This window comes from Ictalurus furcatus, chromosome 12 (assembly GCF_023375685.1).
Source record: "Ictalurus furcatus strain D&B chromosome 12, Billie_1.0, whole genome shotgun sequence".
Classification (NCBI taxonomy): domain Eukaryota; kingdom Metazoa; phylum Chordata; class Actinopteri; order Siluriformes; family Ictaluridae; genus Ictalurus; species Ictalurus furcatus.
This window is the reverse complement of record NC_071266.1, coordinates 3,461,589-3,489,542: the sequence shown is the minus strand read 5'-3', so window position 1 is coordinate 3,489,542 and position 27,954 is coordinate 3,461,589. Positions and strand designations below refer to the sequence as shown.

At 40.2% G+C, this 27,954-nt stretch overlaps 2 protein-coding genes across 2 annotated transcripts in view; one reads left to right on the top strand and one right to left on the bottom strand.

The window, feature by feature from the left end:
• Nucleotides 1-1,494: 1,494 nt before the first annotated feature.
• si:ch73-193c12.2 (putative uncharacterized protein DDB_G0271982) lies at nt 1,495-5,853 on the top strand. The gene is made up of 4 exons (XM_053637454.1): nt 1,495-1,617; nt 1,899-1,992; nt 2,074-2,161; nt 5,221-5,853. The coding sequence occupies exons 1-4, from the start codon at nt 1,563-1,565 to the stop codon at nt 5,794-5,796; spliced, it is 813 nt and encodes a 270-aa protein (XP_053493429.1). The 5' UTR covers nt 1,495-1,562; the 3' UTR covers nt 5,797-5,853.
• Nucleotides 5,854-13,217: 7,364 nt separating this feature from the next.
• Nucleotides 13,218-27,954, bottom strand: part of LOC128615401 (protein unc-80 homolog) — an 89,105-nt gene continuing 74,368 nt past the window's right edge. Inside the window, exons 44-63 of the mRNA XM_053637455.1 lie at nt 26,943-27,077; nt 26,655-26,793; nt 26,470-26,566; nt 26,194-26,364; nt 25,421-25,513; nt 25,098-25,316; nt 22,954-23,184; nt 20,847-20,970; nt 20,483-20,608; nt 20,248-20,371; nt 19,372-19,578; nt 19,000-19,184; nt 18,543-18,708; nt 17,779-17,958; nt 17,291-17,438; nt 16,941-16,997; nt 16,122-16,203; nt 15,650-15,767; nt 15,066-15,271; nt 13,218-13,719 (exon numbers count right to left, since the gene is read on the bottom strand). Of these exons, the coding sequence (XP_053493430.1) occupies nt 13,378-13,719; nt 15,066-15,271; nt 15,650-15,767; nt 16,122-16,203; nt 16,941-16,997; nt 17,291-17,438; nt 17,779-17,958; nt 18,543-18,708; nt 19,000-19,184; nt 19,372-19,578; nt 20,248-20,371; nt 20,483-20,608; nt 20,847-20,970; nt 22,954-23,184; nt 25,098-25,316; nt 25,421-25,513; nt 26,194-26,364; nt 26,470-26,566; nt 26,655-26,793; nt 26,943-27,077 (3,150 nt within the window). The 3' untranslated portion in view covers nt 13,218-13,377. The remainder of the gene's footprint in view (nt 13,720-15,065; nt 15,272-15,649; nt 15,768-16,121; nt 16,204-16,940; nt 16,998-17,290; nt 17,439-17,778; nt 17,959-18,542; nt 18,709-18,999; nt 19,185-19,371; nt 19,579-20,247; nt 20,372-20,482; nt 20,609-20,846; nt 20,971-22,953; nt 23,185-25,097; nt 25,317-25,420; nt 25,514-26,193; nt 26,365-26,469; nt 26,567-26,654; nt 26,794-26,942; nt 27,078-27,954) is intronic.

Genomic DNA, 27,954 nt, shown 5'->3' with positions numbered 1-27,954 from the left:
ATAGCGCTATACACAGTGTGTGTGTGTGTGTGTGGGGGGGGGGGGGATGCACTAGTGTGCAGCATTCACCTGGATGATGCGAGGGCAGCCATAGTGCACCAGAACACACCAGCTATTAGTGGAGAGGAGAGGGTGATGTAGCCAATTCAGAGATGGGGATTATTAGGGGGCCATGATAGAGAAGGGCCAATGGGGAATTTCACCAGGACACCCCTACTCTTTTATGATAAGTGTCCTGGAATTTTTAATGACCACAGGGAGAGGACTTCAATTTACCGTCTCATCCGAAAGACGGTGCTGTTTTTTGTTTTATAGTATAGTGTCCCAGTCACTATACTGGGGCATGGGACCAACACAGACTACAGGGTGAGCGCCCCCTGCTGGTCTCACTAATACCACTTCCAGCAGCAATTTTAGTTTTCCCCAGGAGGTCTCCATCCAGGTACTGGCTACCTGCTGACGTTTTGCGTTGGTAGAGGGGCCACTTTCACGCAGGTGTACTGGCTTAGTTTAGCTTCAGTAGGAAACCAGATGAGAACTGCAGGGAGATATGGCTCTGGCAAATCAAACCTACGCCATTGAGTGCGTGTGGTTATGTTGTATTATACATTAAATAAAAAAAAAAGTGGAAGAATATCCCATCTGTTCAACAGCTGGAACTTGAGATTTACTGCACCAGTGACTATAGGGATATCTCTTGCTTTAGATCTCTCTATCACCTCCTAAGAAAGAGAGAGAGAAAGGTGCTATCCTAAGATAATGTCAAATTAAATGTCATCCAAATACTTAAGTGATGTTGGTCCAGTTGGTCCACTCTCAAGTTCTCTTGAGGTTGCAACTCGCTTTTTCGACGGTACTAGTGATGTGTCGTTCATGAACGATTCGTTAATTTTGAACGAATCTTTAATATGACTCGGGAACAACGAGTTGTCTCAGAGAGTGATTCGTTCATTTCTGTCCGCGCATGCGCTGTAACATCCCCATAGGTTATGTACCAGAAACAGAAATGATTAGTTCATCTCTCGCGTCTTCGGGTTCGAGTCGTGAACTAATCATTTCTGTTTCCGGGGAACAGACGTGACAAATGTGACGTGAGAAAAGAAAGGACTCGGATCGGGATGTGAGGTGACATGAACTAACAGACTGCATAGCCTGAAGACCTAAAGCTAAACTATTAATGAATCATTTCTGTTTCTCATAATTCAGCCTTGTCTGTATTAACCTATAGTTTATTTGATAGTTTATTAAGTACTCGAAGTGTCGGGGAAATTAACATGTAACATTTTAATTATATTCTGCTGAAATGAACGAAATGACTTGCAAAAAAGATTCCTTCATTTTGCTGAACGAGATTCAAAGAACCGAGTCAGTGAAATGATCCGAACTTTCCATCACTACACGGCACTAGAAATTCATCCCCTGCAGGCTGCAGCCAGGCCTACTTGGGCTTTTTTGGGCGTCTTTTGCATGACACCGCTTTCCCGACAGGGGGCGACAGCGCACTCGGACTTTCTACTGAATGAAGAGGAACGCGAAGAAAACAGCAACAAAACAACAATAAAATGGAGAGTACAGTAGGCCTAACATTAGAGGTCGGGTCCTTTACAGCCTTTAAATGTAAGTTGTTTGTTTTTTCTCCTATTCATGGTTCTGTTGTAAACATTGTTTAGGAATGTACGGCTTTGATGTTTACTGCTTCCGCGATGAGCTGTAATGGCTTACTGAAGTAATGAAAACACGCAGCTGACACAAAAAAAAAGTACTGCGCCATATTTGCAAGCTTGGATTCACGGCTGGTTTAGTCATGTAGATCCAGTGCATGACTAGGAAGTTCAGCTTTAATGTTACTTCACGGAGCGGGGAAAAGAAGTGTGTAAATGTGTGCGGTGTTTATTTAGGGACCGATGCGAACACAGCAGAGCTGATTGTGTGGCGCGTCAGTAATAACAGCTTGTTCACGGGGAAGAAGAACACCGCCCTGCGAGCTTTCGAGTGAGTGACACAGGGACACTTCATCGCCTCCTAATGCCTTGTGTGTTCTTCTGTAAATATTAAACAAGTCTCATTCTGCAGGCTGTTTGTGAAGGAGAAGCGGCTGGACGGGAAAGTGACGCCAGCATGGGTGAAAAAGAAGTGGGAGAACTTGAGACAGAAATATAAGGTAATGGCAACCAAGTCAGCATTTACAGTTCAGTCTGCTTTATTGTGTGATTTGCCTCATGTGTTCTACATCAGTCTGCAGTGGAGTAGATAAGCTACTGATGTTGTCAGAGACAAGTCATGCAAAACAATGCAACACCCCCTAGACCAGTGGTTTTCAAAGTGGGGGCCGCCAGGGGGCGCCCGGGGGGCCTTAACAATTTGGTGTGAAAAATAAATTCTCACTCTGACAACCACACACTCACAATCAATTCCTAATGTAATGTTAAGCTGTAATTATTAATAAAAAAAAAAGGGGGGATATATTCAGAATCTGTATTTTTAATGTGTTTTAAAGACATCTTGCAAAAGGGGGGCCTCGGTCAAATGTTAATGACATTTGGGGGGGCCTTGCCCTGGAAAAGTTTGGGAACCCCTGGTCTAGACCACACTCATATAAACAGGTTGCTCTGAAGGCAGCCTTAAGACTCTTTGGCTAGTGGGCAGATTTTAAAGGCCACAAATGATCACGGACATTATTATAAAACCTTAATTATCACTGTGTATGATTGCATCAAGTTTGTTTTGAACTTCATTTATAAAACCTGAAATAATCAAAATGCAAAGTATAGCCCATGTGCTGTTTGGATTATGGACATGCACTCATTTGTAAGTATTATGTAGGGATGCACCGAATGTTCGGTAAGTGAAAAGGCCGAATAAATTTGACCGAACAATGACGTGTTTGATGACGTGACCAAATAGCCTAGCAACCAGAGTGAGACGCGCGAATTTCACGACCTCCACTTCCGGCAGCGCGCTTGGAGAGATGACACGAGCTACGTGCTCTTTGGATGTTGACAACCATGACATTGTTTACTGTGGACACGTGCGTTTGTTGTTTTTTTTTCCGGAGTATTCTGTCACGTCACGAGTAGTAAGGGAGTAGAGTACGGAAGCAGGTAAAGACGTATTTATTTAAGGGCAGGCAGACAAATCCAAATCGTAATCCAAAAAACGTAGTCAAGACAGGCAAAGGGTCGGGCGATCGGCAAACAGGCGTAAACGGGGAAAAGCAGGAATCAGAGTCGCGGTCACAGAAAACAGGGTCACAACACAAAACAAGAAACATGAACTAGTACTATGGACTGGGAGCGGAAAAACCAGCGGGGACTAAATGAACTAATCTATAGTTTAAACTAACTAAATCTATCAAGGAACATAACATTAACAACGTATCTAACTATACTATATCTACTCTAATACTCGGCAAGGTGTACAGGGACGCGAGCGGTGTATATCCCCAATATCATCAGCCGTGTATAACCGAATAGAACCATTTCCTGCACTCTTGTCAATGCACTTTATAATGCACTTTTAGTTGTAGTCTACAGAGTGTTCCATTCTTTCAGCAGTCAGTTATAGGCCTAACATCGGCTATTCAAGGGGCTCAAAGATGACCACATCGAAATATTTTTATTTTACTCATTTATTTATTTAAAGTTATATTGTGCCTTGTTGGTAGCCGATGCCTGCTGGAATTTTAAAAAATGTTCAGTGTTAAATAAATATTTTGAAATTGTAGTTTTTGTAATTGACTTTTTTTCTTTGAAAAGCAAGACAAAACAGTAAAAAGCACATTTTGACGATTTAATTTATGCAATGGTGAAAAAAATGGAAAAACGTGTTCGGTATTCGGCCTTCGTCCAAGTTTTTCATTATATTCGGCTTTGGCCAAGAATTTTCATTTCGGTGCATCCCTAGTTTTATGAATATTGTTTATTCCTGTTTTAGAACTAGATTATAGATACCAGTTGATAATGTGATAATACCCCATCTGCATCTCATGCAAACCCAAGGTTGAGAATTATAGCTAGCCATTGCTTTGTATTGCAGATGGAGGGCAGTCATTTATTTAAAAAGGTTTATATATATATATATATATATATAACACATTATATAAAGTCTGCTTGTTGAAACTTCTTGGCCAAACGGGGGCAACACTGATTCTGATTTTGATTGATTGCCACCCCATACAGTGCATTGATGTTAGAAGGCACTTATTCATTGATACTGTTCTTTAACACACAGTTAAGCTCACTCATATGTTCATTTCTCATCAGTAGAACACACGTTGGCCCAAGCTCATATTAAGTGGAGGTTACAGGCCAGCTTTCTAGATCAACTTTTCATAAACCTTATGGTTTTTCAAATATTACCTATTCATGTGGCGTGTTATTGAGCTGTTTGTGAATGTAAAAATGTCTGCAAAGTTTCTAAATCAAAGCGCATGACAAACGGCGTTATTGACTCCCAAAAGAAGGAACTGATTCTGAACAGCTGAAATGAGTCATTAGTGATTCCAGACTTTATTTCCTGTACTAACTTACATAGGTTTGTAATAAAAAGTCCCACCTCTGGTCATCACTGACAGCGGTAGACCAATCACAACAGACTGGGACATCTGACCAATCAGAGCAGAGTATGCTCTCTGAAAGGAGTTTAGAATGAATCCTTTAGAATGGATCATTTAATGAGTCGTTTGTGACACTGGGTGGAAAAAAGGTAACGCTGCAATTTAAATTATGAGCACATTAAAGGGTTTTTTGATTTGATGCATGTAAATCTATTGTATGAGACCTTTAAAACAACATTAGGCACGTTTCAAAACCATAATAGGTGCGTTTTAATATCCAACCCCAAAAATCCCTCTCACTACACATTTATTTTAAGAACATATTCCAATAGTCGGCTCATCATTTAAATGTGCTTTATATTTTGCACTTTCAACTCGCACACATTTATTAACATTGTCACTAGATTCAAGTTGACATTATTGAGAAGTTATTGACTTCTTACTGATACGTTTCCCACTTGCTTACAAACTCCCATAAAGGGTAAACGCTTTGTGACTAATAAATCTTTAATACTTATTAATGCAGTGCTCTAAAACAGTGATGTGGATACCACATTTTAACTGCTAAGGTTGACGGGCTTTTTATAGATAGGCATACCTTTTATATATGGTTATTTGCCTGTGATTGCTCTGAAACCCATAATTCATTGCTTGCTTTTCTGCAGGATATCAAGAGCCTCAGTATGATGGGAGGTGACCCGCTAGTGACTCCATGGAAGTGGTACACCGTGATGGATCAGGCTCTGAGTGGTGAGCTCACTGTGGCTCACTCGCTTCTATCCAATCTGTCCAACCTATCCAACTTGTCCAGCTCGTCCAGCCATTTCCCTGTGCCATCGTCTGGACAGGATGCCCCCCCTGCCAAGAAGAGGAAGGAGCAGTACTGGCTAGCTGCCCTGCAGGAGCTTGAGAGAAGGCAGGAGGAGCGCGAGAGGCGTGCTGCAGAGAGGGAGGAGGAGAGGGAGAGGCGGGCAGCCGACAGAGAAGAAGAGAGGGAGAGACGGGCGGCTGAACGAGAAGAGGAAAGAGAGAGGCAGGCTCTCGAGCGAGAGAAGAGGAGGGAGCAGGATCTTCTTTCCCGACAGGAGCGTTGGGAGAGGGAGCTGCAAGCCAGAGAGGAGAGGAGAGAGAAGGAGTACAGAGAAAGGGAGGAGCGGAGGGATAGAGAAGCTGCTGCAAGGGAGGACCGGCTGTTCAAGCTCCTTGAGACGTTCATGTCTAAACAATACAACACGAGTTGAGCCATATTGGTGTCTAAAAATTATCTGCTTTCTACTAATAAATCTTACCCAGTTTTGTATCTCTCGTTGTTGTTGTTGTTGTTGTTGAAATTATTCGGTAAGTAAGCTAACAGTTCAACCAGAGCCTGCACTCTTTATGCTTCTTTCAACATCTTTACTAAGCTCTCTGGATAAAAAGTTATATCCACCAATGGTAGCACATTACCGTACAATGTTAATAGGTTGCACATCTGGACAAATACAATTTTAATGTAGGATAAAACTGCATTGTCAGTTGTTGGGTAGACTGTGTTTCCTGTCCAATGTGACCAAATCTGTGTAATCTGGCTAAAAATATGTTTGATAAGTATAAAGAACCAGGACTTGGCTGCTTGGAAATGAAGCACCACTGACCACGTCTAGCCAATAACTGGTGATCCAATTTTACGCGAAATTACGTTAGTCCAGGTGCGAGAACTGTGCAGCAATGTGTTTACTGTTGTGGATTGGTGTGGCTGTGTCATTTTTTATTTTTTATTTTTTTTTTTTGTCCGGGGAACTTACTTATTCTCTAATTTATTATCAAACATGAACGACACATTGAAAATTGTTAGTATTCCTGTGTCTCAGCATTGTTTCTGAAAGAAAAACATCAGTTCTCTTTAATGGTTGGAGTATATATTTTTATTATTGCACAAGCTCAATAGTTAGCAACAAGTTTACTGACAGGAAAAACGGTAGACACATAAAACACTGCATATTTGCACTCACTGACACTGACAAACAGTGACCGTCTCTTTCTTCACAGGCACCTCGTTAGCTTAAGCTACTACAGTTTGTTGCATTGTCTGATTATAGCCGTTTTATTATATACTGTATATCTACATCACGATGGACCTTTTTCGGGCTTGTACAGAACCTGCTGGTAGAATAAGACCAGTTTATGTCAGTAAACAAAATGTGAAATAAATTGCATGTGTTTAATAGAAAAACGTATCTCACATAACTGATGATCCTAAAGTAATACTAATTCTTTCACTTAAGCTCGGATAGACACTTGCTTAACGTGTGTATGAGGTCTGGAAAACTACTCATGATTGAAAATATCTATTTAGTGTTATTGCAAATATATTTGATTATTAGTCAAAATAAATATTTTTTATAATGCACAATTTTTTTTTTTTTTTAAATAATGCTAAATTGAATCTACATCACATATAATGTGCACATGGAAATATTTAGGTTAGATAATATTACCTTTGATAATGAGGATGATGATGATCCGGGGAGTGTATTCCAGAAAGCAGGTTTAACAAAGCCTAAGTTAACCTGAGTAAAGCCAGTGTGAACTATGTACATTTGGCAGGTAAGAATTTTAATGCTCGAGGTTTATCAGCTCCGAGTATGTTCACAGTGAACATAAAACTCCCCTCATTGGTGGCATTCTGATAAAGGATTTATACAGCGTGTATGAGACGAAAAATATTTTTCACAGCTGAAATATAAAATACTGAAGTCTGAATATGTGGACTGTGTAAATGTCTAATGGAAATGAAACACTAATGTTCAGTAGTTCATTAGTATTACTGTGCCTGAATTTAATGGTTTGGGATGTCTGGGTTTCCAAAATAGTATTTAGATCAATTCAATGATTGATGATAAAAGGATTTACCAACACGTTAGAACATGAGATTCAATTAAGCCAAAGATGTGTAAAGATATTTTTTTTGCTTATAGCTACAACATTTCCTTCATTGGAAACTAATTTCAGACTTATTTTCACTTTGTAGCCAATATCAAGAAGGCTGACGCCCCTAAAATCCAGCCCAACTGCTCACACAAGCAGAGGAGCTGGCAGAGTCATAGAGCAGTGGGTATGCTTTAAATTTGGATTTTGTTATCAGAGTCAACTGTCCTCGCAGGACACACAACCTTGTGCACCGTGACAACATCTAGTTCCATCCAGAGTTGCGTTCATTTTTGGCTGAGCTCTTGTATAGAGCACGGGAGAGTCTAACCACTCTGTAACGTTTTCTCCAGCACTTCCCAAAGACTTTGAATGGGGTTAAGGTCAGGACTCTGTGGTGGCCAATTAATGATTCCTCATGCTCCCTGAACCACTCTTTCACAATTTGAGCCTGATTAATCTTGGCATTGTCCTGGAATATGCCCGTGCTGTGAGTTAACCTGGTCATTCAGTACATTCAGGTACTCGGCTCACTTCATTTTATTGCTGCATAACATCGCTTAGCCGAGATCTGACCGATTGAAGCAACCCCAGATCATAACAAGTCCTCCAGAGGCTTGTACGGTATGCACTGTGCATGATTGGTGCATCGCTTCATCTGCTTCCCTTCTTACCCTCATGCACCCATCACTTTGGAATTGGGTAAATCTGGACTCATCAGACCACATGACCTTTTTCCATCGCTCCACAGTCCAATCTTTATGCTCCCTAGCAAAATGAAGTCGTTTTTATCTGATTAGCCTCAAACTGTTTAGGCAACACAGCTGTTTAGTCCCAATCCTGTAAGTTCTCGTCGCATCGTGCATGTCGTAATACTCTTAGTTTCACCATTAAACATAGCCATGTAGATTATTTACAATGTGAAAGTGTCTTCGAGAGCTCCGATCGCAATCGCTCAAGATTCTGAACATTTTTCGTCCTCAGAGTTGACAGTTCACCGCTCTCCTTCCAGGTTTTAATAATGCATTAGACAGTTCTTAACAGTTCTCAATTCCAGGAGTCTCCTTAGTTGTTTTCTTTGCTTGATGCAGGCCAATAATTTGCCCCTTCTGAAACATACGCACATCTTTTCCACGACCATGGGATACGTCTTCCGACACGGTTGTTTAAGTAATGAGAAGCTACACACTGCATCTGTTAGGGTTAAAAGAATTGCTGCCAGCTGAAACATATGAATCACTGCAATAAAGATCCAATCCTAGGCTCTTAAGTATTTCCTTATTTAAAGCCAAACAGTGGCCGTTTTTTGGCCAGGCAGTGTATATAAAGTATTGGCATATCAACATCATAATCAACATATTTAATCTAATCGTAGTTGAACTGAAGGGGTGCTGATTTTAGATCCCTAGTAGGCAAATGGTCTGCACCGCACTTATATAGCGCTTTTATCTACTGTGTCTCATTCACCCATTCACACACACACTCACACACCAATGGTAGCAGAGCTGCCATGCAAGGCGCTAACTTGCCATCGGGAGCAACTTGTGGTTCAGTGTCTTGCCCACGGACACTTCTGCATGTGGAGTCACGTGGGCCGGGAATCGAACCGCCAACCCTACGATTAGTGGACGACCTGCTCTACCACCTGATCCACAGCCGCCCCACCCAGACAACAACCAGAACGTTATCTTCTACCTGGGTAAAATCCAAGCATCATCCCTCGACAGTCACCGACAACCTCACACGTCTGTGTATCATTTTGAACCATATTTTTGGTGATTAGATTTAAGTAGACCGCATTCTCTGTTGTGCATGTTCATTTCAGGATGAAGGTGCTTCAGAGAGGAAAGTGTTACTGTAGATTTTTTACTCTAGTTTAGCCTTGTCCCAAGGTCTATAAAATGGAGTCTAAATGCATGCAATAAATATAAGACTAAATTAATTTAATGATATTGTTCAGGGAAATATCAATTAGTGAATAATAGAATATCTAATTGGCATAAATCTGTCACTTACTGTGCCTGTTGTTCCTGTTTCTGTAGTTACTGTACTGTCTTGTGTTAGCACATGTTTGCATGTGCACTTTTGCATGTCCACTTAAAATAATTTAAGTAAGTTAGCTGTATGTATAACGCACATTTAAAACAACAATAGTCGCCCAAAGTGTACATACAGTCCTCTCAAAGTATTGGAACAGCAAGGTTCAGTTGTTTTTGCTATACACTGAAGACATTCAGGTTTCAGATCAAAAGTTGAATATGAGATGATAGATCAGAAGTTCAGCTTTCATTTCCTGATATTCATATGTAGATGTGTTAAACAACTTTTTGTTTGAATCCACCCATATTTCAAGTAATACAAAATATATACGTATGGAACATGTGACTTCTTATGGATTGGACTATACGTATATGGATCATGTGTTTCTTGTTGCCCAGGTGTGCCCTGTTAGAATGATTGTCTAAACAATTATTCGCTCTGAATGTCTACGCTTGGTTTGAACCCTGGGTTTCGCCGGATATGGCTGAATTTGTTGTTAAAAAGGATGAACCAACGTGAAGACCAGAGAGCTGTCTGTGGGAGAAAAGCTAGCCATTTTGAAAAGACAGAAGATCTATCAGAACATCTGCACAAGCATTGGGCATAGCTGATATAACAATTTGGAATGTCCTGGAAAAGAAAGAATCCACTTGTGTACTAACAACCAGACATTAAACCGGTCTGCCAAGGTAAACGACAGCAACTGATACAGAAACATTGTGAGAGCTGCGAAGACATCACCAATAACCTCCACAGGGCAGGAGTGAATGTATCACAATCCTCCTTTCCAAGAAAACTTTGAGGTCAGAAATGTAGAAGCTAGATCACAAGATGCAAACCACTCATCAGCAGTACGAATCAGAAGTTCAGACTGGAATTCACAAAGAAATACAGAAATGAGCCACAAAAGATTTAGAACCAAGATGAACCTCTAATCAATGAATTCAGAAGTGTACAGAAACATTCTGTCAGTTAACAGAGAAACGCATCCAGTATAATTGTGAGGAACTTCTTGCAGCTAGACAATGACCCAAAACACTCTGCCAACACAACAAAAGATTTCATCAGGGGAAAAATGTGGAAGGTTTTAGACTAGCCTTATCCCAAGTCGGCATGCGTTTCATCTCCTGAAGAAGAGACTGAAAGGAGAAACCCCCAAAACAAACCACAACTGAAAGAAACCGCAGTACAAGTCTGGAAAAGCATCACAAAAAAAAAAGAGAGAAGAATGCAACAGTTTGGTGGTCAGTGTTTCGCCAGCTTGAAGCAGTTATTACAAACAATGAACATGCAACCCAATATGAAGTGTTACTGATTTTAATTAACTGTCTGTTCCTGTACTTCTGTGCACTTAAGTGTCAGTGCCAACACATTTAGATGTAAATATGAGGAAATGAAAGCTGAAATTCTGATCTATAATCTCATATTCTTTTGATCTCAAACCCAAATGTCTTCAGTGTATAGCAAAAACAAAACCATTGGCCTTGCATTCCAATACATTCAGAGGGGACAATACATAAGAAAAAAAATTTAGACTAAAAATACAGACAGGGTACAATTAATTGTTTAAAAAAAAAAAAAAAAAAGAAGAATGCTAAGACATGAAATAGTAATAATAGTAATAACAATAACAGAAACAAAAATAAACAGGAGAAATGAAAATGCAAGTGTGAAAAGATTTTGATTTAAAAATGGTAACTGAAGAGGTGTTCCTGATATCTAGGGGTAGGCTATTTCATAGCCATGGCGCAGCGGTCGCGAAGGCACAGTCACACTTTAGCCTCAACCTCTTGGCCGTAGGACGGCCAGGAGTGACTGATCCGAAGACCTTGAAGACCTAGGAGCTGAGTACTGAGAGAGCAGGTCCATGATGTAGGAGAGGGCTATCCTGTTAAGAGCTTTAACAACAAATAAATGGACCTTAAATTGGATCCTGTACTGGACAGTGCAGAGAGGCTAAAACCGGAGTGATATGATCCTTTTTCTTGGTGCCAGTTAGCAGTTTAACTGCTGCATTCTGAACTAATTGGTGGTGAGGGATGACTTATTGAGTTCTATGTAGAATTACGATAATTCCTTATACAGTACTGTTTCTTAAAACATGGATGACTTTTTCCATAGCTTGATTTGAGAGGCGTGGTTTCAGTTTTGCGACTGCTCGTAGTTGATAGAAATTACTCTTGACAATCATCTGATTATCAACAGTTGTAATCATGAGTATCACAGTTTTTGGAACGGAGAACTATATCCCCCACTGAGAACGGTTCATTGCTAAACCCGCTTACTGGAATACCCCCCAGAACTGAACACTGAACCTGTTTATTGATTTTCTCTGGAGGTTAAAGCTCTAATGTTAACTCACAGTGCTTTATGAATATCTAGACTCATCTAAAGCCAGTTTATTTAGAACCAGTTTGTTTGAGTGATGTGCAGAGTAACCAGTTTTAACTACAGAATACATTTCTACTAGGTCAGATGTATGGGAGTTCATAAATGACCTTAGGGGCACTGCACAAACTGATTTAACGTCTCTGTAGTTTAGGTCACCTGAAATACAGCGAATTCAAAAGTTAAAAGTAGTAACGTGATACACCACTACAAAACAAAACCACTTTTTTGTTTATAGCCATAAACTAATCATTAATGTTTAAGCAAAACTGTTGTCATCGTTTAGTCATATTAGCTGCTTATCCAGACCTTTAATTTTAGTTGAATCCCCCTGGTATATAATTGAGTTTTTGAATACATCACTAGCTGCGTTTACATGGACAACAATAACCCACTCTTAATCCTATTAAGACCATACTCTAATTAAGAAACTAGCATGTAAACAGCTATTTTTACTTACCTTAATCTAATTAAGGTCATAATGGAAGTAAGCAATAATCGTATTAAGACAGGTGGAGTATTCCTGTTTTAGTCGCATTATGGACGTGTATTACAGACGTGTACACACCTTAATCACATTATGAACGTCGTGTGGGAGTTTTCACCGCATTTTGCGACAGGACACGATCACACACGGCCGTTTTACGGCGAACAAGAGAGTTCGGCTGCGTCCCAAATCGCATACTTTCCTACTATAGGCCTGTAGTGGGGAAAAATACATGTATCTCGGCTACTATATAGACGGTAACTACGCGATTTGGGACACACCCACCGCTTCAAGCAGTTGTCTATTAGCACGTACAGCATGACAAATAATTAACCGCACTTAAAGCGTTCGTAAAATAAATAAATAAAAACACCCAAAACTGTATACGGTACCATAACGAAGACGAACTGTATGTCGATACGTGAAATTCTAGAGGAACGTCGGACGGCGTGGTGCGGTGACGTAATGACGCGGGCTGTAAATCTAATTATGTTCTATAACATGTAAAACGGGAACATGACAGGAGTATTCTAAAAGCGACTCATGTACACACCTTAATCACATTATTATCTTACTCAGAGTAAGCTCAATAATTACATTACTGCTGTCCATGTAAACGTAGTCAATGTTTAAATTTCCCCAGAGCAACTAACATTTACAGTAACCTTTTGTTTGGTATACTTTAGTAATCTACATAGTGAACAGATTTGACGTTTTTTTCCCCCGTAAAATTGTTTTGTGGGTTAAAATACACAGTTTTAAAGCAGTTAAAGGTTACTAATGGTGACTAATGCACAATGAATCGACTGTGTCAATCTGGCAACCTGTTTAAATCTCAAAGTGTGAGATTTTAAACTCTTGTGGTCACTTACATAGAACTACCACTTTCCTGTTCCCTCATGAGTCATGGCGTATTGTGGCATTTGAATAGCCAAATGCTGAATTTTCACTGACCCTTCCCTGATGCTTTTTGATTAAGCTTTTAAAGGTTTTGAGGCTTTCAGACATGAGACTCGTCTAGGTCCAGATCTACAGGAGACAGGGGTAGAGGGGACAGAGGATGAGGTGTGAGGAGAGAGGTGAGGAGAGGGTTCTCTGTGCCATGCTCCTCAGCCATGTGGAGCGAGGTGTCTGTGTTTTCCAAAAGCCCTGATGTCTCCTCGTCTTCTGGACTCTCACGGATCTGAGTCGGGTTCAGACGGACAGGAGTGCTCAGCATCGGGAAAGAGGAAGGGAGGGGAGAGCATGACCTGGAGGCTGGAGTGGAGGATGGCGTGGGGGAGAGGCTACTTCTCGTACTACCCTTGTCTTGCTTTTCTTTACTCTCGGCAACAGGTGAAGCCTAGAACAGGAGAGTGGATGGCTTAGCAATTACTGATTGTGCCTATCATGACTTGGATTAGAAATAAATGCACAGTTAGTATATATTATAGGGTCCATCTATGTTTGATAAACTAAGCTTTACATGGAGTTTTGTAATTAAGGAAAAAAGTGGGTTTAGTTGACTTCTGAACTCTTAAAGCAAAGAAACTGCTTGAGTAAATGGGGGTAGGGATGTACGAAAACACAGAAAACTCTAAAAACATAACAGTACATTTTCAACATAGTCCTATTACAAATCGGGTGACATTTTCACGGATAATTTGTTGCTTTCAATATGTTTGTGCTGACTGGCCCTGCATAGCCAAACAATGTTTTGATCACATTATCATTACCATTAAATTATTTCTAAATTGTTAGATTTGACACTTTTTAGGCATTTTTACTCTTATTTTTCTTCCGGTCAAATCTTTCAGCACTTTTCCTCTTTTGTTATTGACCATATTCAGCTGAAAATGTATGGTGGCATCCATTATAAATATCTACAGTTGCAATCAAAAATATTCAACCCCCATTTGCAAATCGGATTTATTGTGAAATTTTAATTAGCAAAATTAACAAATCATTTCTTGGTTCTTGGAGACTTCTTTTGGCATCAGATGGTCTACTCTTGGGCTGACGACCAGTCCTGGATAAATTGGGTCGTTTGAGATCTGCACCACTTGTAGATTATTTTACGTGTAGTGGAACGATGTATTTCATATAATTTGGAGATCTTTTTAAATCCCTTGTCAGACTCATAGGCATCTATAACCTTTTTTCTGAAGGCCTTACAGACCTCTTTAGATCTTGGCATGATGACACCCCACACCTCAATAACAAAGGGAACACCAGACACTAGATATGAGAGGGGTATGAATAAGACCGGTTCCGCCTGCACTCCCTAAGCAGGTTCTAACCACTGGCACCCAATCTTGAACAACTGATTCTAATTTAATGGATTTTAAGGTGTGATAAATGTAGGGGTGTACTTACTTTTTCTCTGTGACTGATCTGTTTTTTTGTTAAATTAAAATGTGAAAATTGCTACAAAATCTGAATTTTATGTGTCCATGATAGAGTGTATCAACTTTATTACTAGGCACTGTTTCAAAGAGGATCAAGTGTTTGCTTGTTCAAATATGTCAAAAAAGCCAACAATGTCCATTGGGTGTACTTATGTTTTTCACATGAATGTATATGAAGCATCTCTCATTACAGTTCTTCATGATTCTTAAAATAACCACATTTAAGCAAGCTAAAAAAAATCTGTATTTATGTCACTCTCGGTGATACATTGTTCAATGTAACATAGCTATGAAACCCCACCTGTGGATGTGCTGGGATGTTCTGCTCAGCTCTGATGGAGGGTGATGGAGTCTCAGAGCGAGCAGTAGCTGTGGGTGAGTGGCTAGGTCTTCTGGCTCCATTCGCTCCCAGCAGAGCAGTGCTGGGAGTGGGTGTAGCAGAAGGAGACTTTCTAGAAGCTTCCTGGGATTCGGTGAAGGTGACTGACCTCTTTTGGTCACTGTGTACTAAAAGCGGAAATATCAGAGCAATACAGTCGTTTGATTAGACATACAAAAGGAAATGGTCAAAATGTGAGCAGCCCTGGTTGCTCAGCATGTTAGGTTTTGTGCTAATGCCCATGACACTCTCTGTTGAACTCTTCAGCAATGCTGAACTTCCCCAAGGGGCACTGTACAGTGGCTGACCCCAAGTTCTGATTGCAGCTTCCCTACCATGTTAGGATATGCTAAACAACCAGTTGTCCTCAGCTCGCTCAAAATAATGTTACTCTATATGCATGAGTTTAGTAGACTTACAGTTGACCTTCTAATTAGTTTTAATCCTAATATGAACTCTAGTTTTAATCAATGTACTACATTTTTAGGCCACAAATACATACGCACTTCTATCAACTGCTTTGTTCTTGGGCTGAATGCTCCTGCGAGTGGTTGAGAGTCTGGCTCCATGCCGTCCACGACAGTCATCCTGCATCTGTGGGATGGACAGCAGTGGTCGACGAAGCTAAAAAAAAAAGACAATCCCCTGCCTCATTTAGTTTTGGAGAAACCAGAAATAGGCTTTCGTCCTGCAAACTACACTCTGGGGCAAAAATGAGCCATGGTTCTTTTGACACAAGTGCAACAACATTAACATGTCATTGTGTAAAAGGCCGTCTACAAGTTTACCACGAAGACGTCATTATTTGGAAAAATATTCAGTACAACCTTATATTACATGTTGTTGCAATCAACTTGTTTGCTACCTTTTTATTCATTGCTAAATTAAAAACACTACATTTCACGCACATTTGAATTGGCCCCCCAGAGTGTACACTACTGCAAAACAGATTCAATGAAATTCTTATTGCCCTCTCACCTGCCTAAGACCTCTTTTTCGACCAAGTGGTGGCTGAAGTAAGAGATTGTGATGGCCTGGCTCACTTTGGACACTTGCAACCCTGTAGAAGAATCCACAGAGCAGCATGTGAGCAAGGGGGGTTAAGTGAGCTGAACACAATCCCTGGTAAATCCCCCAGAGACACAGGAGAGTTTAGAGGAAGTGTGTGAATTCCACAAATCCCCCAACAGTCCAAGGCTCATCATTAATCAAACACAGTGACAAAGACAAATCGTGACACATGAATTGCAGATTAGACACCTGCAATGTCATTCACAACACCATAAGGGATTTAGAGGAGCTGGTGTTGGCAGGGTCTTACACCCTTCAAAATAATTTCCAAGATTTCAGTTTTGTAAAAATGAATTAAATAAACTGTATAAATAGGGCAACATTACGTTTTACTGAACTATAATGTGTCAGCAAATTGCTTATGATTTGCACCTGCCAGACCAGACTCCTCAGCCCCAGAGATTGGCACCCCAGAGAGGAACTCCAATTTGAGCAGTGGGGAAAAAGCCTGAAACATGAATGGACACCATGGCACCATGAGGCTCACTGGAAATGACATGAGTACCACACAGTGATAATAAGTAGTGACATTTAGTATTAGTGTCCATAACCGAGAGAAAGAACAAAACCAATTAGAGGACAGTGAGACAGAGAGGGTAGAGGAAAACAACAGAAAGGAAGGGAGTGCTGTCCATAGAGTCAGTGAATGTGATGAGTAGGGAAAGGCAGGCCCGGCCCCAGCACACACACAGTGAGACACAGCACACATAGGGCTGTACACTGTACCGTGACAGGGTACCCTCCTCCAGCAGCCCCTGGGACTCATCTAGCACATTGGGTTCACTGCAGAGTGGGCAGGGAACAAGGTTAGGGGAAAGATTGGAGTTGCATGCAAGTCACAGCTGACGTTCACCCCTCTCTTTAAAGAAAAGATATGGTTATGTCATGTAGGTACATTAAGATAAAATGTGGTGACCGCCAGCAAAAAGTGGGAATCTATGAAGGAAACAGATACTCCATCAAAGTAGCTCAAAGAGACATATACTGACTGTTAAAGTGGCGGAGTGTGTATGTTTATCTTTTTTTGCTTCACACTTAGTGTTAATGTTAGCAACAGAATGAGCAGGGATGTTTACCTGTGACTGGGCAGCATGGTGCTTAGACCTGGCTCTGGCTGTGTGGAGGCAGAACCTGTGGCATGGCTGGAGAAACGCCGCTGTGTAATTACACTGGGTATGAATGCTTCATGCTCACTTACCACACTGGGAATGCTTATAGAATCATCTAGTAAGAAAGAAGAAGAGGAAGAAAAGTGCATAACCAGATACAGAAAACATCAAATGAGTGCCACAGCTACCCTACAAATTGCACAAGAAAGCTGACTTGCTGAATGAGCAAGTAAATTAGAGACCACCTTAAATTAAACAGAAGTTAAACACATTAGCTTGTTCAATAATATTGCTTGCTTTCTAGTACAGTCCCTTTGGTTGAAAAATGCACAAGTTTATCAAGAAGAAAAAAAAAAATTGAGTGAGTTCGTATTGGTGAGCAGTTTAAAAAATATTAGATCAAATATTATTTCTCTGTAAAATATAAGCTAGAGATGGAGGAGGGGTGGCTTTACTTTCCTCCTCCTCCTCGTCAGTGCGGCTAAGTGTGTCCTGTGAGGGCTGGCGAGACGGCTGGCTGTCCTGTTCCCACACTGTCCCTGTGCCTGTGTTTGACCGAGACATGGTGGCCAGGCTCAACCGGTAGGCTGATGTGGACGTGCCCACTGTACTAATGGATGTCTTTCCTTGGTATGCTGAAAAGAGAGAGAGCAATGTGTAGACAGCATATTTTGCCCGAACAATAGGAATGTATTATAAACACTCATAACTGTTGAAATGTTGATTTTGATTGGTCAGAACGTATTGATTAATTTTCTGTTACTGCCTGGCTCAGACAGTAATTTCAGCTGCAAGTAAAATCATACGCTTATAATAATGTTGTTGTTCCAGTGCATTATTATGTCTATAGTAACAATGTACACATGGACTTGTATGGCAGATACACCACATCAATGGATGTGAGTAATTCTTCATATGGTGGTGTTTTCCTAAAGTCTCCAACGTCAACGCTTTGTAACAGTCCGAGGTAAAGCTGTTCCTTTAAGGACTTTGCACTTTGGTTGTTAAGTAACTTGATGAACGTTTTTTTTTTGTCTACTGATTTTTTCCTACAACAGCACTCACTGTACTTTTAAATTTTAATTTGACTTAAATTTAAGGTAACATTAAGAACATCATAACACCCAGGTAACACCCTGCAAATTAAGCATTTTTCTTGGTTACTTGGTTTTCAGCAGTTTGACTCTAATGAAAACTCAGACAGTGAATGAATCCAAACCCGAGCCACTGTGCACGGCCTCCTTCAGGATCTTGAGCTCATTGTTGAACTCCGCGAACAGTGAGCTCTTGCAGAGTGAGCGTGGGATAAAGCGCCTCTCCAACTGGTCAGCGATGTGATGCCGGGCTGTAATCTCCTCCTGAGACTCTGCCGGCTGGGTTAGCAGCTGACAAAGTGAGATAAAATTCATCATGAATTTCAGAACGCTCTCAAACATCTAATGAATGTAGCTTTCCTCGAAGAGACAGAAGATGAATTTTCTCACAACAGCAGCAATAAGCAGTTTCACTCGCTTTGTATGAAGCTCTTAACAGATGGTTATGTTAACATGACTATGTGATGCTCATTTCCTCCTTTATCTCCCTGGGATTTTCAAAGAATACGAAGAGGATGATTATATTGGTGGCTGGGAATTTTGTTAGAAGTAATAATGGAGTTGGTTCTAGAATTCGCTCACCTTGCACTGTATGAAGGGGCGCAGGAGCACAAAGATGGGGATGCGAGTGCGCACTATGAAGTCGATGAAATCCCAGAAAGCAAGACCACCCACTTTGCGCAGAGCCATCTCCTTCACCTGCAGACTCAGTCTGTACCACTGATTACCCAGCTGCCTCTCGAAGCACACCAGCACCACCTTCAGAGCTGTGCGCGAGAGCATATACAAAGAGAATTACAATGGTTACTGTTATTTATTTATTTGAATACCATCATAAAATCACTCAGTGTAGCTGTAACTCTTAAAACTATCGTTCACAGTTGTGTCCATAACCTACATCTTTAGTTTCTAGTCATATTCTAGGTCCTATAGCTCCCAAATGAATATCTGTACCTAGATAAGCGGCTTGGCTGGTAGACTCGGCCAGTCCCTCTCGTCGCAGGTCCTTGCCCGTGTCTCCGGGGGTGGAGCAGTGTGCCGGGGATGCGTCTAAAACAAAATTTTTACTGCGAGATGTGCTGATGATGCGCGGAGGCAGCAGGATGTTGATGACTGTCTGCAGGAGCAGGAAGACCTCTGCCTGCTCAATCTGAGGACTGTCTATGGCAGCAGATACATACAAACACATATTCACAGATTTATAGTCATGTCTGCTAATATAAAACATATTTAACACACATCCCTCAGAGAGGATCAGTTTTTCATTATGATATCTGTAGTAAAACTAATTGTGATCATTTATAGCCATCCACATGCAGAGTTTTAACACAGGACAAGTCAGTTTCTAACAGCTTCTTTTCTCACAAACTTTGATGTTTGCATCACACATCGTTAATGTGATATGTTCACATTAATTTATTTCTAAAACACTACAATCATGATACAGGCATTAGACCATGGAAGGGCAGGGTAAGAAAACAAAAAACAAAAAAACAACCACAAACACTGCTAATTCAGACAGAAAATCACTCAGTAGCACCTACAAAAGAAGGAAGCACCTATCCTACACTAAAAAGGCTTTAAAACATCCACATTACAGAGATTATATTTAGGTGATAAAAGTTAAAAATGACACAGGAGAATCCTGATGCATGTAAAGTGCTTTTTGTGTGTATATTTCTATAGTTATAATGAATAGTAGATGGATTTGAGATGAACACATATATTGTATTTAGAAATAAATTGAACTGTTCAAATCCAAAGAGCCTATCAATGGGACGGTCGTCAATACGCTTATTTGAGATTTATTTGATCATTTTCAACACTGACCTTTGCTTCCTGAGCCAACAGTCAGCACGAATGGAATCAGAAGATTAAGTAGCATGCCCTCTCGTCTCTCCTGATTAGTAAAGGGTGAGATCACCTGACTGAGCGGAAAGTCATCCTTCAAAGCCTATGAATGAGAGCGAATTAAAATCTGCATCACATATAGGCCCAAATGACTAAGATCTACTCTGAATCAAATGAATAGTGTGCTGAACTAAAAACAGCTAAAGTGCATTACTTGTATTTGCATGGCCACTAAGCGAACCACAGCCGTGCTGAATGGGAGAGGAGGGGAGAGGTAAGGACTTAAGTGCAGCAATGGCAGACCATCTGCTACGCTGGAGGGTCCAACCACACCCATCACCTGAACAGATAAACACACAACTCACAGTATTAGAACAGGGCACCTCATGTATCCAGTCTTTCTGAAGCAAACTGGTTCAATGTGAGAAAGTCAGAGTTATATCCAATGTAACTTTGAGTTCAGTGCTACATCCTGACCCTGCTAATAAATCTGCTATATATTTAGTTACGTAGGTAAAGTCATCAACAGGTGTAGAGGTGTACCAAAATAAAGTGTTTCCAAGATCAGTGATGCTCACCAGGTTGACACAGACATTGATGAGAGAGCGCAGGTGGGGGAGAAAGGAAATTATCGGCTGACGATGAAGAGTCAGACAAATCCCTTCGATCAGACTGCTGGCTGCTTCCCATTCCACCTGTCGTCTAGGAAAAACCCACAAACACCAGTGTTTCAGTAGTACACATATGAAGGTCAAATATCAGGTTATACTGCACTCAATACAAAACCAAATTTCTTGTATAAGTGTTCTAAACTTTATTTTACTGTGCCTGTTCATGTACCTTTCATTCTTGTTTATATTTATAATCTGTAAAAACACTTTTTGAACACTGAGTATTTCAGTAGGTTTTTTTTGGGTTTTTTTTTGAAGCTCCACTGCTATATTTGACAGGTCAGTGTACTTTTACATTCATTAAATTTTCTGTTTTGATCGGAAGGTCATGAATTCAAACACCAGTACTACCAAGCTGCCACCGTTGGGCCCTTGGGCAAGGGCCTTAACCCTCAACTGCTCAAATGTATAAATGAGATCAATGTAAGTCGCTCTGGATAAGGGCGTCTGCCAAATGCCATCAATGTAAAGTAAAATGTAAAGACTTTACTTTGCATTCAAAAGGTCTCATTTAACAACAAAGATAATGGTGAAAGACAGTGCAAAACAATTTTCAGCAATTTTGCCAACTCAAAAATTTTGAAAAACCTGCAGCAAAATCAAGCATTTTTAGCTGCAACAATCATAAAAACACTCAGTGAAATCCTGTACAGACTGATTTATGGAAGCCCAGAAACTCGTGATCTCAAGATACCAAAAGTTGTGTCTCGAGATCATAACAACTTATTCTCATGATAAGTAACAAAAGTTATTTTCTGAGATCAAGCAGCAGTAGCACTTTTGCCTCACATCTTTGGGATTGGGGGTTCGAAACCCGCTTACACCCTGTGTGCGTGGCGTTTGCATCCGGTTTCCTCCCCCAGTCCAAAGAAATACGTTGTAGACTGATTGGCATTTCCAAATTCACCCCATCCAGGGTGTCCCATGCCTTGTGCCCCGAGGCTCCAGGGATAGGCATGACCCTGTGTGGCATAAGCGGAATGGAAAATGGATGGATAGATGGAAATAGCATTCTAGCATTACACTGGCACATTGCCATATATTGGTATTATGGCGATACTAGTAATCACATCCTATTTTTTAAATCAATATTTATCTTGTGAACCACAAAGCATTTAGGCAGCATCTCTCAAACATCACATAACCATAAAGATGCCCCGGTTCCTCAGATTGACTGGCAATGAAACGGATCACCCATCTGGGTTCACTGTAGTGTCCACAATGGTATACTTGCCACAATGGTAAACTATCTAGTCCTCACAAACATAAGACTAGATAGCTAGATGTACATTTCTGATCCCTAAGGGGAAATTGGAGCAAAACACAGTCAAACAATTACCCGAGCACAGGATCAAACAATCAATATTTTTCATTATTATATTAAAATGTTTGTATTTTATTATTATTTAAGCACATTAATTTAACAAATAACAAAGAGAAAAAAAGATCATACTGAATTTACATTTACAAATATTTTGAAAAAGGGAACAATTATTTATTAACACGTTGGTTACAGAATTTTTAAAAATCATAAAACATTCATTTCGGTTTAAAAATAGAATAATGTATGACTGCAAAAGTACACAGACCTTGACCCCGTGTCAAAAAGGTAACTGATATATAAAAACAAAATGGAAAAAACAGAAGATGTGTTCTTGTGGAAGCTATAAAACAGTCTCCGTAGCTTATTCTGTACAAGACCTTTAGATTTTAAAGCTCTCTTGCTGCTGCCATGAACCAGCAGTTCTGTTATGATATTTGTATGTTTTGGGGTTTTTCTTTGAACAGTTTAATCATATAAAACCAAAAATCACTCATGCTGACTTCTCATACCCACCTCAGCACAAATTCTATACACTCAAACACATCAAGAACTTACAGAGAAAGCTGTGGGCACAGAAGAAGCGCACGGCACCAAAACACGACGACAACGACGAGCACTGCATCTCAAAGAGATGCGAGGGAGGGAGGGAGGCAGAAAGAGACAGAAAGGACTGAGGAAATGTGGACAGACCTGGAGTACAGAGCCTGTGGGCGGGCGCACCTGAGCGTGGGCATCTTGTGGATCTTGTTGAACATGCGGTCCAGACGCTTGAGAATGAGGATGAGAGCCGGCCGCACTGCTTCTGATGACCAGTCGGTGATGGGCAGCATTTCGGTGATGTAGCGGCGCAGGCCACGGCTCTCCATGGTCAGAGTGTCATACGGTGCCAACTTCAGGAGCGAATGGGCAATCTCTGCCAGCCTAGATAAAAGACAGACTTCGGATTATAAAGGATCACATTATCTCCGTTCTAATACTGTATTTCTAATTCTGCTCTCCAGGGCTGGAAAATAACAAACTACTTGTACTCCCATTACAGTATTTGAGTATACAGTTCACTGTACCAGTACTTTTTTTTTTTTGAGTATAATTAAATAATTTAGTTAACTTTTTTTTTTAAATGTAAATAAACTTCACTACAAACTGTAAGCTAATTAAAAGACAGCGTGTGTAAATTTAAAACACTGTTCTGTTGTCATGTCCGGTTGACGTGCACTGTCCTGTGTCTTTATTGTATTGTTTGCACTTATCTCACACTATCAAGTATAAGCGCTTTATGTCGTCTTGTTTACTCTGCCACTGTATTATGTGTTGCACCATGGTCTCGAGGGAATGACATTTTGTTCCAGTGTATACAATCTATATAGAGAAATGACCACAAAATACACTCGATTTGACTTCAGGTGCCGGATGCTGAGTCAGCAGCAGCAACGTCTGAGACAGTGGAGACAGATGAGCACCCCTGGCTAATTTGATCAGGTATTGCATGATAATGATCTGCAAATTCTACGAGTCAAAACCCATGGCGATATTGGCATTTCAGAGCTCAACATCCAATCTGCAGAAACATGTACACGTACAAGCAACTAGGCTATCTAAGTGAGCTACACTAGCTAGTCAGACCTTTGATGGTTTACAGTATAAAAGCTCTGCATTAAACTTAAAATGTCACTTCAATGTTCGGTAGCGATTGCCTGTTGTGTTAAATATATCTACGAGTTAAATATATCTTAGTATATCTACAGCGTACTGGTAATGTTCAGGGTCATGTGTAAGGGGCATCTTTGCTAGTTAGCTAATAATGTATCTAGAAACCTATGGAATGAAATTAGTCTCAAAATTATTAACAAATGCGTGCACATTTATCCATGCACTAGTCTCAATTTGAACTATATAATGCGATGACAAGTCTTCAAGCTTACTTTTTTTTTATCTAGTTAAAAGAATAAAGAAAACACATGAATCCCGCAGACACAAATTGCGAGGCATTTGTTTGTGGATAGTAAGATGCATTTGCAACATTCATCAAGTTCATGGATAAATGTGCACGCATTTGTTAATCATTTTCAGACTAATTTCATCCCATAAGGAACAAGTATGAACTAACATGAGCTAGCTAGATAGCAAGCAACATTTGGCTAAGTTATCTAGCCAGCTATTGTTACCTTTCTTTATATACTGCTGATGGTGGAGGTGGTGTTCACTTCAGCACAGGTAGTTTTTCACCACATGACTTATTTACTCTTACTTGAGTAATTGTCTTGTCCACTACTATTGCTCCACTAAGGGAATTATTATTACTACAGTAGCAATACTTTTACTCAAGCCATTTTGTTTTGTAAAGGTCAGGTTTTGTTCCGTAAATAGCAAACTATTTGTGAATATAAAAATCACAGCATAAGCCTTACTCTCAGGTGCATTGACCCTTGAGGTTTCGTCAATTATTTGCACGTTGTTAGATAAACTTCACATTGTTTTCTCAGACAATTTTGGTTACCCTTCCCATAACTTGGTTATCTTTTGTGTTTGTACTTTGGACAATGGGTTTACTGTTCCAAATGTTGTTTGCAAACTTTGCATGTTTTCGGAAGTGTTGTAAGCATTACGTAAATATAATGTATTATTATTACACTAAAATACATACATACACACTCAACTACATTAAAGCCTTTAGTTATAATAATTGAACACTTCCTGTAGCTCTTCAGATTACACAAATCGACCGAAGAAAACAGCGCCTCGTCAAGGTAAAGCGAGACAAAATCGGTGGATCTATACGTATACAACATATAGAAGGCACGTGAAATGCTTCTTTCCTCCTGTCTTGCTCATACCTCATATGAGACTTTATATCCAGAAGCTCCAGAGCAGTGACTCTGGGTTCTCCAGCCACATTCTGCAGGATCTTTAAGCGTGGGCCACAGTGTTTGTAGAATTCAGTGCAGATGTTGAGAAGCGACTCTCGAGGCCGGCGGAACTCCTCGCGGGCAATGCGCTCATCCAGCTCCTCCCGGGGCATGCCCTGACCCTCCTCCAGCAGGTGCAGGTTATCTCTGTGCATAGGTTTTTACTTTTCGCAACTTTAACTGATTAACGTATCTATTGGTGTAGTGTATTAAAGTGCATCAGAATACTGTGCTCAGAGAACAGCCCTGACCTGGTGTTTGGTCCTCCAGACATTGTGTGGTTGGCAGCAGTTCCTCCTTTATGGCCCTGATCGCAGCGACTCATCTGAGGTGCAGTCATAGGTCTGGGGAACAATCAATAAAATACCATCAATACCATTAACACCATCAATACCCAACCGCACATAAGGCCTTGTTATAAGCATTTTTAATAAAAAATAAAATGGCTTCTACAATTTAGTCATGGAAATAAAGCTTAGATTGATGGGAGTACGGAGCCTTTATTTTGCTCTTTATTTTAAGATTTTTTTGGTATAAAACAGATATGTTTATCACAGGCAACTCTATACTTAATGCACAAAAACAGTCAAGCGGACATCAAAACTAGAAACCACTATAAACATGACTAGGACCTAGAACTAGAAAAAGAAGGGCAGGCACAAAACTAGAAAACTAGGAAACCTTGATGACCTCGATGTGACACATTTTCACCGTCAGTATTTCAGTTTCTATTTAATAAGCCAATAAAATCAAGAACTAAGGAAATCCATGGCTCTATTAACAAAAAATAATTTCCAGAAAAGCATGTTACACGTGGTTGTGCGGGTTTCCTCCAGGCTCTCCAGTTTCCTGACTGACAGTTCTCCAAACATAGGAACTATGACTAGAAACTTGAAATCAAAGCTTTCCGATGCTCACAAATAGGGCAGACAAACAAAGAAATACACACACAACCTAAAAGGACATCATAAATCCATGTCGGTGAAGCAAAGAGGAAGGTTGATAAAGGGAAAGAAGAACAAACCGTGTCAGGGACTCCACACTATAAAGCAAAGCCTGAAGAGAGGTGGCCAGTGTGGCTATAGCTGCAATCTCATCTCTAGCTACAGACACTGACTCAAGCGCTTGACTGTTACTCTTCAGTTTCTGCAAATAACAAGGAACCAGCGCCTCTAAAACCATCAGCATCTGTAGACTGGAAAAGACACGCAAACATTATGTTATTACACAGACATAGTATCAGTACTGACAGAGGAAGGTGGTGTTATTAAAGACTATGGATGTATTTTAGGTTGTGCACCTTCGAAAGGATTCAGGAGCGTAGGCCACCACAGTTACACACAGCTTGATGGATTCACTGATGGAGAAAGCTAGGTCCTCACTGCCATAGCAAAAATCTGAATGAAAGAAAATGCATAAGAAGTGTGTTTTGAAAGTGAAACATATTGAATGTTTAGTGAGAGGGGGTCTAACATGACCTCTAACCCAGCGAGCGTAGTGGTTTCTCAGCTTTGACCAGCTCCAAAGCATCCAGGCTATCGGTTGTTTCTCCTTCCAGGGACAGCAGCAGGTCAAACAGGCACTGTGCCGACACACCTTTAGACAGTCCAGTACTGGTGCAGGTCTGAGGGAAGATATAATCAGTGCAACAATGTCAAGTACAACACACCTTAAAAATGGTGATAACTACAGCAGACCTCTCTATTGAATACTATTAAAGGAGCATGAAAAACATAGTTGAGACTTATGAATTGTAAAGTTTTATGCTCTCACAGTGAACTCCAGCAGTGGGGCCACACTGGCAAACAGCTGCAGAATGAACGGTTTGCGGTGGAGAATGTAAAACTGCCGGCAGCAGAACTCAATGCCTCGACGCAGCAATGGGTTACTTTCATAATCAGCGTATGTCTGATGTGAAGAAGAACAATCACAATACAGTAAATAACAAAACAGAATAGTCAGTAATCAGTGTTTAAGGTACCTACTTTAATATGCACATAAGCTGTTCCAAGTTTTAGGAAGCAGTCACAAATTTACCCAAGATGCAAGGGTGGACAAATCATTAACCTGCATATGGGGGACAAACAGATTTTCTGTTCGGACTATTACTTTTTTTATTCGTCATCTGCGGACAATATGATTCAACAACAAAGAAAATAAACACTGCTTCCTACGGAGTTATAAAAAATAAAAATAAAAACATATGCATGGTGGACAGCCGTGAAGTGCATGTAATTCGTTACTGTACTTTTATAAAATATTTCCATTTTTGCAGACTTGATCATTTCACTCTGCTATAGTTCAAATAAAAATATCCTACTTTTGTCCAATTGCCTTCTGCAGCTTGTCAATCATTACTTATAATTCTCAAGTAATAGAAAACCGGATTGGCTAAACATCTGAACATGACACACCTTCGAAATGAACACAGCTAATCATAGTGCAGCATGCGTTAGGGTTTTAATTGGCCAAGAAAGTGAGCTCTCTATTTACAGTGGGATCCACACACATTCCTGCTCAAATGTGCGATTTAAAAAAAAAAAAAAAAAAAACGAAAAAAAAAACTGTACACAACTATAAATACAAAGACAAAACACATATACAGTAGTTGTGACAACTCTCTTCTTTCTGCAGTCAGAGAGGGTTGAGGATCTAATCATAGTTAATACTATGTTAATATATATATATATTTTAAATCTTAAAATAATATAGAATGACTTTAACCTTTGAAACTTCAGTACAGTAAAAAAACAGGTACATTTGTACTTTAACTCAAGTAGAAATG

Excerpts from the sequence above, each read along its gene's own strand:
- si:ch73-193c12.2 (XM_053637454.1), top strand. The coding sequence starts at position 1,563 with ATGGAGAGTACAGTAGGCCTAACATTAGAGGTCGGGTCCTTTACAGCC. Across the intron at positions 1,993-2,073 it reads ACCGCCCTGCGAGCTTTCGA|GCTGTTTGTGAAGGAGAAGC; the intron begins GTGAGTGACACA and ends CTCATTCTGCAG. Across the intron at positions 2,162-5,220 it reads ACTTGAGACAGAAATATAAG|GATATCAAGAGCCTCAGTAT; the intron begins GTAATGGCAACC and ends GCTTTTCTGCAG.